Raw genomic sequence first — 10,048 nt, 5'->3', positions numbered from 1 at the left:
GTGTTTTTCCTCCCCTCATTCCCCCATTTAGTGCTCCTTAGCATATTCGCATAGGAAATGTTGTTGTCAACCAGTCTATGCTTCTCTAAGTTCCCCCCACGTTTGCGACTACTAATGAATCTCCCAACTTTCTCTGCAATTCCTGTCCAACCTGAGTTAAAATTTAGCTCCGGTATAATGATGACTGCCCTTCTTCTACCTCTGATGTTTATCAAGCTTATATATCTGCCAAACTTGTTAAAATTCCTGGCGCAATAGATTTCTGAAAATGCATCTTTTTTCTTCCATCTTCTAACTGAGTTCCCCTTCGATTTGGAAGCTTCTCGCAAGGTCCAAGAAATCCATTCCATATCTTTGCCATTGAATGTTGTTCTCGTCACGGACTTCCTGTTTCTTTCTGTCCAGTCATACCAATCTCCTGTTGAACCTAAGGTTCTTGCAATATCGTATGATTTGAATCCCACCGCGAAATAAATGATGTCATCCATCAAATGCTTGGCTGAGGATGAAAGAGAAGGGAAAGAAAGAGAGAGAGAAAAGAAACGAGAAGGTGTTCCAATGATCGGAAGGGATCACCGGATATAGAGGAAGGAGAAGGTTAGGAAGGCAGTTCTCAGATGACCTACCGAAAAGAGGGTTCTCTCTCTCCTAGGAAGTAGGAGAGAGAGAGTTTTTGGGAAGAGCGCCTGAGAGCATTCTAATTCTCGTCATTAATATTATTTCTACTTATATTCTGATTTTTTCAGATTCTTATATATATATATGTATTACTAAAAGGTTTTAACGAAGCAGTGTCGATCGACACCCCTTGACATATGTTGGGTCCGCCCCTGACGACACATATCAATGTGAAATGACAATTGAGGGACTTGTTTTCCATACTTCCACTAGGAAAGTCATTTTCCTCGTTTGTAAAGAACTTGTTTTCCTAGGGAAAATGTTCTCCAAGAACATGGAAAATTGGACCTCCATACCAAACACACCAATATAACCTTAAGCCTCTTTGTTTTTCTTAGCACTACAACTATAATATAATTTTTAAATTTAACCCCCATTTGGCTAGGTGAGGTTTGATACCTAAAATAACTGCAGAAAGGGACCCTCAACTTCTAAGGTACATGGACTGTGAACTTCCTTCCACTAGAGTCTAGACCATTAAAATGGCGGAAATGGTTAGAATCCTCTTAACCATTATTTACACATCCCTATTACCACAAAGTAACCCCAAAAAGAAAAACCTAAAGCTCATCCTTGACCCTTGCTTCAGGAAGAATCGTATCCAGACCACTCAAAGGCTAGGTATAAGGGGGTTATTTTAATGATAAAAGAAAGCTAATTGATCCAGGTAGAAGATAAAAAGAAGTTGGGGAACAAGTCATGAGAATTATCATTGAGAACAAGCCCATCAAAGAATTCTAGTGGTGAATAAGCTAGCAACAACCAGTAAAATGCTACATCAAAAAACTAGTTGTCCCTTTTTTCTTGGGATAAGCGTTCCTTTGCATTCTAATCAGTCAATTAATCAAATAACCAAGACCATCCCAATTATATATGCTGACTATATGAATTCTCTGTATTCATTTTGCTCTATATAGGAGGCATGTGATGGGAACGTCCATCCAATTTTAGACTACACTTGAATGCCAATGTAGTGCATGCCAAGATGAACGTGCCCAACAGATTTAATGTTTAAAGAGTTCACCAAAGGCAAATTTTTAGATGGCTGGTCAACCTACTATAATCCTAATCCTCTAGGTTCTACAAAACAATTTGCTGCTATAGATGGTTTTGTCAAATTTACTTGATATTTTCAAATATTTTATCATGGATTCCAATCGCTAACTTAAATGTAATTCAATTATTAATTGATGTTTCCAATATTATATTTTCTTTTACAGAATACATATAAGGACCACTCATACTCAACTCTCTCCTGAGATCTGAAAGAAAACCCTCTCTTAAATGTGTAGGGAGTGGCTATAAGATGGGAAGATGGAAATTTCATGTCTACGCCTATTTATTTATTTATTTTTCAGGAAAACAAATACTACATACATCTATACTTAGTTATAAGATTCTCTCACCAAATCTACAATACAGCTCTGCACAAGTGCAGGTGACTTGGAAGGACTTGAGCAGTTACAGGACTCAATGACGGATTTAGAGGACAAGCTATGAGTTCACAGGTGGGTACCCATAAGCATTTACCAGGACCTTGTATATGTCGTAAGAAACATACTAATAATCTATGAATATATAATTGTAAACCCGATTATTATTACATGTCACAACTTGAGATTTCGTTTGGAACCATAAACATCAATCCTGGATCGATCCGCCTTTAACAGGACTCCACTCTCAACTCTCAAAATACACCATTAAATTTTATTTGGCATACACAAGGCGACAAAAGAGATAGTCGGAAGTTATTACAACTAATGCCTCAAGTTCCCGAGCTCCACTTGTTGACATAGAAGATGAGGTTGATTCAGATGAGTCAGGGGAAGAAGAGATTGAAGGCTGTAAATCTAGCGATACTGATACCAATGAGAATCACCCTATTGAGGAAGATGATATGGAAGAATATTATTCTAGTGATTAGAAAGAAGTAGAATATATAAGCAACATACGCTTTTTTTTAGTGAAGCCCACGCTTTTAGTGCGCTTTGCGCTTTAAGCTCTATCAGGGCTTTAGCGCTTTTTTGCGCTTTTCGCTTTTGACAACACTGTTCAGTACTGGCATCAAGTAGATGCAAAGAGTACAAAAGTAGGAGTGTTAGCTCCATACATGATGTTATGCTTTAACCAGGGAGCTAACCATAAAAACCCAAAAATAAATACACCACTAAAAATATTATGCACAAACCAAATAGTGAAAAAAATTGTAGCACCAGCCGAGGGAAAGAAGTTACTTCAGTTCAGATATAAAGGTTATGCAACACAGGACATCTCAGCATGCCAAGAACCTACTACATATAGACATATAGGAAACCAATCTGGCTCTCAAATTAACAGATGCATATTTGTTTCCACGGTAGATGCTTCTACAGTTGTTCTGTCAGTGCACTCTTTCTATCCTCAATTGTACCAGGCCACCGTCACCCACATTTTACAATTAAAAATCAACAAGGAGAGAACCAATTAAACTGGTGACCCTCTAATGTAAAACCAATATGATAGATTCATCTCCCCATCTAATAGCATGTTAAAACAACACGTTTCTAAATGAAACCAAAATTAAGTGAACAAAATTCTAAACCTACCAAAGAAGAAAAGAAAGTCAACAAATAAAATCGCATTTATACAGAGTGTTCTGTACAAAAATTACCATGTAGTCGATGCACATCTGCCTGACCAAATCATAAGCTTCAGAATCACCATATACTTGGTCAGCAACTGCACGGAAGAGGCAGTTCCCATCTTCACGCATTTTCTTAACTTCTAAGCCTTTGGCTCTTCTGATATCAATTTCAAACTGGTGCTCTCTCTCCTGAAACAATATGAAAAATGTTAAGTTCTCAAATTTCAGATATGTGCAACAGTTTTTGATAGAAGGATAATTGTAACTTGTAAATTACTAAATAAATCATCCTTTACTCATGCTAAACTACATGAGCAGAATGACCATTCCAATACTAACTAAATGTGATGCATAATTTAGCGCAGGGGGAATGGTATTGCTGATAAAATGTGCTTAAGATATCAACCAATAATCAATTATATTCCTATAACGGATAAGAGGAGCATAAACTGAAGCCTTCATCAATTTCTACTAGATAAGTTTTTGGACTTACCACATCATTGCGTGAGGATCCAAAGTTGGGATTCTGCTCATCTGCACTATTATAACCTTCACTTTCACAGTGTGACCGTGGAGAGGATGGCCTAGATCCAGTAGGTGAAGTCCTAGTTGATACATTGGTCTGCCCAACAAATTCTCTAGATGATCCTATCCGTACTGCATTTGAACTACCTACTGAAAATTTCCTTGGGCTAGGGTTTATTGAAGCAGATTTAGGAGGTGGGACAGGAGGTGGAGGAGGAGGAGGTGGACAAGAACTACCTTTAGGCTCCAGCAGACAAGTACCTTCATTTTCCGCTACCTCAACTCTTAAACCACTAGATCCTTTTATGGAGTCCCCACAGACAAAAGCACCATCACTTACCTTCTCATTGTCAACAATCTTTTCTTCAGGGAGGCTTCGGTCACAGCTAAAACTTTCTACTGAAGCATCATCACCATCACCTTTGTGATTGAAGGAACCAACTGAAACATCATCCAAGACAATTGATTCTGGAAACTCTCCCACCAACTCATCATCTTTCAGAGCTGATGGCACTTGACTAGTGCTAGAAGCCTGTGGCTGTGATGAAGCTGAAGAAGAAGCAGATGATCCAGGGAGTGGCACTGACGACCTGTTCTGGTTTGATGACGATGATGAAGACCCTGTAGAACCTCTTTGAACAAGTATCCGTGTCATTTTTGCTACCCTTCTTCAACTAGAGACCCACAGAACAATCACTCTGCCTTAACCCAAATTAGAGAAATACTTTCAATTTATCTCGCTTCCTGGCCTTTGGGGCGGTCACGCCAATACCTTTACTGAATGATTTCTTGCAGCAGCTTACTTCCCTTTGATCCTCGCGAGCTACTTTCTGCATTCCCCTAAAAATTCTCATGAGAACTTCACTTCCAAAACTCTTTTTTGAAACAACAAGGCCTGTTCTCTTTATGTTCCTTGAAATTCCCCAAAAGTAAGCCACAACCTTAAAGCTGAAATTAAGATCATTTGTCATCAGCACCAACTATTTCTCAATGCCAAAACAAATCGAAACAAATACACTAATACTCTTAAACCATTCTCCTCTTTGGACCCAATTCATTTCAAAGCTAAAAAAATTGTCAAGGATTCTACAATTTTATTACGATCTCACATTTATATACCAAACTAAAACAGCCGTGGCATTTAAAATAGAATTTCAAGACAATAAATATGAGAAAGAAAATCCCAGAACCATCAAATAAATTCAATTCCCAAGTAACAAACTAGATATAATATCCTACAAGAGATGATCAAACCATAATTTTTCTAACCAAACGCAAATCGATAGAAAATAACCAATAATGTCCTGACACAATCGATAAAGATAAAGACGCATTTCAACAGAAATGGGGCAAGAACTTACCAATAGAAAACCCTAGAGTAGACTCGAGGCGAATTACTGGATTATGAGAGACCAAATTGAAGCAGAAATTGGGAGTGATTAGGGTTTATAGTATGTAATATGTGAAGCGGATATAGGGAAAAATTATGTAATTACCTTCCAGGCGAAGGAAGAGAGAAAAAGAGGAAGAATGGACACGTCACTTTGGGAATTTTACCATTGCTACGGTCAAGTGCTTTACACATGTCAACTAGTGGAACCCTCACTGGCTTTCACGTTTGACAAAATTTCATAAATACGGGATATAGGGAAATGATATGATGCCTTAAAATTTCATATTTGTTGTTTTATTTGCTTGATATCTTTCTAATTTTTTTTTAATTTATTAAAAATAATTTTTCTAATTCATAAAGATAGGGATAAGATTTATATAAATATTTTCTGAATGTAGACATCAAGTTTTAAATAGAGCACTTGGTATGCTATTGTTGTTAGTGAGCAGGGTTAGGCAGCAGAATTATTATAGTGTTTATATTACCTTTCGGGGTTGACCCACTGTAGTCATGTTAGAGGTCTCAAGTTCGAGATCTCTGTTGGCATCTAGGTTGAGCTCGTTGCATCGAGTTTGCCTAGTATGGGTTACGTCTCTTGTGTGGTTTATGAGTTATTATATAGGAGCGGAGTTTTACCATGTGCGCATTCAAAAAATAACGGCCGCGGGATTTTTTTTTTCGTAAAAAAAGAAATTATAGTGTTCATATTTTAACTTTTAAATAATGATTCTACGTGCATAATCATTTTCTTTTTTCAATTTTGAAACAGTATTTTGTCATTAAGTTTTAGAATTAAATGGAGACAAGATTGAAATTGAAATAATGTCAAATTTCTAAGAAAAAGTGGATAAATTACAGAAGTGAATAAGCAAATTGATGTCCAAAAACTCAAAAACAATAGAGATGCATGCAATTAAATTACAACAAAATCAAATTGAAAGACACCAAATCCAAATTTGAAGGAAAGCTAAGCACAACAACACCAATTCAGCAAATGTCCTAATTATGCCTTCGTAGAGTCACAGCAGAGAAAACAACAAGGATGATGAAGATGAATGCTGCAATAAAGGACGCCACCACTGCGCCGCTCACTCGCTGGCAGAAATCTCCAAACTGTTGGCATATCGCCACCCATTGTGTGGTGGAGTTGCCGTTATGTGCTAAGTACACTATGGCAGCAGCCGCAGCTGCTGCGGCTGTAGTAAATGCCACCATTACCTGTAACATTATAAATAGCTTTTAAAATGCCCCTTTTAATGTTGTTTGTTAATCAATTTGAACAGATCAAAATGAGTTGAACCTAACAAGAAATTTTGAATGCCTCTTTCTAATTAGTAAGAAATTTATGGTGTGAACAGAACATTTGCCTGAATTAAAAGCTGTGTAAAACACATAACAGAAAAGTAATCAAGTTTTATTTTAATTACCGTATCAAGAATTAAAAGCACAAGTTTGGCTCCAACTAGATGAGGTCGAACAATGCAAACAATGGAGAAAGGCAGAGACAGGACAACGTATGCACTTGCAATAGCATTTGCCACCACAAAATACCTGAATAAAAAAAATCAATCAAATACACTCAAATATTAATTATTATACGCATTTGAAGTTGAATTAATAAATAAACGTACGAGAAAGCGGGGAGATCATCATAGCTAGCTTGGAACTGAAAGAACTGAGTGAAAAGAGGAAGAGTTTCTTCAGTAGTTCCCATAGTAGTTGCTGCAGCGAGAGTAGTGACAAGGGCACAAAGTCGCAAAATAAAGTCGAAAATGCTAACTCCTCTTCGCCATCCTCCTTTCTGATTATGTGAAATGGTCTTTGTGGTAGCTATAATTGGTGCTGCAGAAGAAGATTTTTGCTTGATGGACTCTGTTTCAGACATGTTAATTGCTGTTTCATAGCTAGTAGATTTTGAATCCATAATTAGTACTATATGCTTGTAGAGGATTGTATTTGAGAGAGGTTCTTTAACAGATCAAGTAATAACAACTTTTTTACGTTACAAAAGAAATATGTGTAAATAAGGGGGATGTATGTATGTAAGATTATATAAGTTACTGTTATTTGCGTTATGAATGAATTATGACAAGTGCTGGAAATATATATATATGAGTCTGGTGGGAGTGGGGGGACATGGATTAGTTTGAATGCAATGGTTGAGAATTGTTAAATGAAGGAGTTGTTATAAAGAGAATTCATCAACTTATAAAATAAAAATGTTGAAGTATCTTTCTTCATTGAATATGAAAAGCAAAACCAAAACTAAATGATAATAAATGCACTTAGGGAGCAATAAGTTTGGCTTAATTAACATTTTTTTCTTGTAATAAATAATATGGGAGTTATTTTACAAGAATTTTGACTCAATCACATTATAATTTTTTTTGTTACATAAAATGACATTTTTCATCTTTATATACTAATGAACTTAATAATACCATATAATAAAATTTAATCATTCTAAAAGTTAGAAGAATATTTCTAGACTTTTTAGTGAAAGTAGTGAAAACGAGTTCCTAAAGTGGCATTCCATATTGATTGTACCCTCTCAACCCTCTCCAACTCCATTTGTAGAATGAATTTCACTAAATATGTTATTTATATTTTTATCGTGTGCTTTTTTCCCCTTTTTTATCAAAACGTTTGTCGTGTTTCTGACTGAAAACTTGTTGGTGTCATGGCTTTAGCCTAGTTGGTGAAGAAACCTAAAAGTAGTGACTGCTTTGTATTTGTCAACTCTTTGTAGCTGTTGCACTTCTGTTTGAACTTTAAAATAATGGGAAATAAGGCAATTGACAGATAAACATTCTCAAAAATCTGATGGAGCAGTTCCTTTCATGTTGGAATTTAGGTTTTTAAGAGGAACAAAGTGGAGCAGTTCACAAAATCCACTCCATTAGAATAACACACAACAGACACACTATTTTGACTTTCCATTACTAGTTTATTTGTTGACGGTATATAGCTTTTCTCACTTTTGCATTGTGAAAAGATGAAAATAATCAAAGAAATTAAAATGAAGAAAATGATTCAACCTTTCACATTCAAATGCTCTCTATAGCTAGATTGCCAATCAGTCTAACCAAAGGAACAGGACATTTTGTAACAATATCCAACCTAGTCAAATTTGAGCCATGTCCAAAAAGACACAAGCTGAGTATAGCAAGTTCTTTGACAGACAATCTTGAAGAAAGGAACCCTTGCCAGTATTTAGGATCAAGATCAAAGAAAGCATCAAACAATCTCCTAGTCCCTTTCAAATCAAGCTTCAACAATGTCTCCATCCCAAATGAATAACATTCTCTAACACATCTTCTATCTAAAGGCCACAAACCATTCCAAACTCTATGGTAAAGTTGAGACCCTCTTATCATCCTTGTTGAGCCAAGCCCCTCGACGATGGCTTCAGCCAGTACTGGTGCCAAAGCCATGCTCCTAGCTACCATGTACCCTGTCGATGGATGAACTATCCCCGAATTCCCACCAATAGCCATAACATTTTGAGGAATCCGCGGAAGTGGTCCTCCCATAGGGATCACACATTTCTCTTCCTCAATAACACTTCTCACTTTGATCCCCAAATGCCTTAATCTTGCCACCATCCTTCTTTTTACTTCCATATACGGTAACACAGGACGACTCACCAAAGAAGTCTCCTCCAAGAAAACCAAATTCTTATCAAATGGCATTGCATACAAGAATGTTGGTTCTTTAGCATTATTCACCCTTAAATATGGCTCATTACCTAAATGAGAATCCCTCCAATCCATAAGCACCATTTTATCCAAATCAAATGGATGATTATCAACTTCTACTAAAACCCCATGAGCAATTTGATAACCATGGTTTCTTGGCTTGTCATACTCTATAAAATCACTAGCAAAACCACTTGCATCCACAACCAAACTACCTCTTATCTTCTTACCATCATCACAAACAATTGAAGACTCAAATTCTTCATGTTCCACTTTCCAAACCTTAGCTTTATAAAACTTCACTCTGTTTTCAACACAACTATTCAACAATCTCAACTTCAGCTTCTTTCTACTTACTCTACCATATGGTCTTCCCAAATACTTAGTTTTATGATCATTTATATGCACACAAGTCATAGGCCATTTATGATCTAAACAATCTTCCAATCCTAAATTCTCAAACTCATCAACCCAAACACCATAATTATTTGGCCACATGGAAAGTGGTGAAGGGTCAACACAACATACCTTAATACCATATTTAGAAACTTGTTCAGCTAGCCTGAGACCAGCAGGGCCAGCTCCGATGATGATCACGTCGAATTGAGCCCGACCTGAATTAGGATCAACCAATGAGATGTTAACATCAAAAGACTCTGGCTTTGATGTGGGTGCTAAATCAAGAAAGCTACAAAAAAGTTTACTGCTTTCGTTTCTAAGATGACATTTTCTTGATTTTTTTTTGGTGGTGGGATTTAGAGAAGGGGGATTTTGTTGGAAAATAGACCTGTGGGGTGTAGGAGAGGAAAGTAAAAGAGATGTCAAAGGCTTGAGAAGAGTTTCCATTAGAGAAAATGTAAAGATTGATAATGGTTAATTATGGAGGGAGGTGATATAGTGTAAGGAGATGGAACTTGTAGAAATTGAAATACTGGACTACAGAGGAATCACTAAGCAATACAAAATATTGATGCTTTTGGGTACCTACTTTGGCTTATATAACAAAGCAAACAAACAAACAATAAGGAAATGAAAAAAAAAAAAAAAGGATAGCTAACAAAGTGGAATCTGTACAAGGCTAATAAAAGCATTTTACCCCTTTTCCCAGTCCCTGTTCTATAGTCTATACCT

The 10,048-nt window shown here is 36.5% G+C and overlaps 3 protein-coding genes across 3 annotated transcripts in view; all 3 read right to left on the bottom strand.

Annotated features, from left to right (window-relative positions):
- LOC125872067 (OVARIAN TUMOR DOMAIN-containing deubiquitinating enzyme 6-like) overlaps window positions 1-5,427 on the bottom strand; it is a 12,329-nt gene extending 6,902 nt beyond the window's left edge. The window contains exons 1-3 of the mRNA XM_049552741.1: window positions 5,188-5,427; window positions 3,795-4,774; window positions 3,329-3,490 (exon numbers count right to left, since the gene is read on the bottom strand). Coding sequence (XP_049408698.1) covers window positions 3,329-3,490; window positions 3,795-4,481 — 849 coding nt within the window. The 5' untranslated portion in view covers window positions 4,482-4,774; window positions 5,188-5,427. The remainder of the gene's footprint in view (window positions 1-3,328; window positions 3,491-3,794; window positions 4,775-5,187) is intronic.
- A 601-nt stretch (window positions 5,428-6,028) lies between these two features.
- On the bottom strand, window positions 6,029-7,289 carry LOC125872066 (casparian strip membrane protein 2-like). Its single transcript, XM_049552740.1, has 3 exons — window positions 6,851-7,289; window positions 6,647-6,770; window positions 6,029-6,437 (listed from the first exon to the last, which is right to left on the bottom strand). Exons 1-3 carry the CDS (start codon window positions 7,141-7,143, stop codon window positions 6,219-6,221), a joined length of 636 nt encoding a protein of 211 aa, XP_049408697.1. The 5' UTR covers window positions 7,144-7,289; the 3' UTR covers window positions 6,029-6,218.
- A 739-nt stretch (window positions 7,290-8,028) lies between these two features.
- LOC125872065 (neoxanthin synthase, chloroplastic) lies at window positions 8,029-9,881 on the bottom strand. Its single transcript, XM_049552739.1, has one exon. It carries the CDS (start codon window positions 9,761-9,763, stop codon window positions 8,267-8,269), a length of 1,497 nt encoding a protein of 498 aa, XP_049408696.1. The 5' UTR covers window positions 9,764-9,881; the 3' UTR covers window positions 8,029-8,266.
- Window positions 9,882-10,048: the final 167 nt, after the last annotated feature.

Source organism: Solanum stenotomum, chromosome 8 (genome assembly GCF_019186545.1).
Source record: "Solanum stenotomum isolate F172 chromosome 8, ASM1918654v1, whole genome shotgun sequence".
In the NCBI taxonomy this organism is placed as follows: domain Eukaryota; kingdom Viridiplantae; phylum Streptophyta; class Magnoliopsida; order Solanales; family Solanaceae; genus Solanum; species Solanum stenotomum.
This window is presented reverse-complemented; position numbering and strand designations above follow the sequence as displayed.

Coding starts and splice junctions, on each gene's coding strand:
- LOC125872066 (XM_049552740.1), bottom strand. CDS start 7,143: ATGGATTCAAAATCTACTAGCTATGAAACAGCAATTAACATGTCTGAA. Junction 6,771..6,850: donor GATGATCTCCCCGCTTTCTC/GTACGTTTATTT, acceptor TTTTTTATTCAG/GTATTTTGTGGTGGCAAATG. Junction 6,438..6,646: donor TGCTTTTAATTCTTGATACG/GTAATTAAAATA, acceptor ATAATGTTACAG/GTAATGGTGGCATTTACTAC.
- LOC125872065 (XM_049552739.1), bottom strand. CDS start 9,763: ATGGAAACTCTTCTCAAGCCTTTGACATCTCTTTTACTTTCCTCTCCT.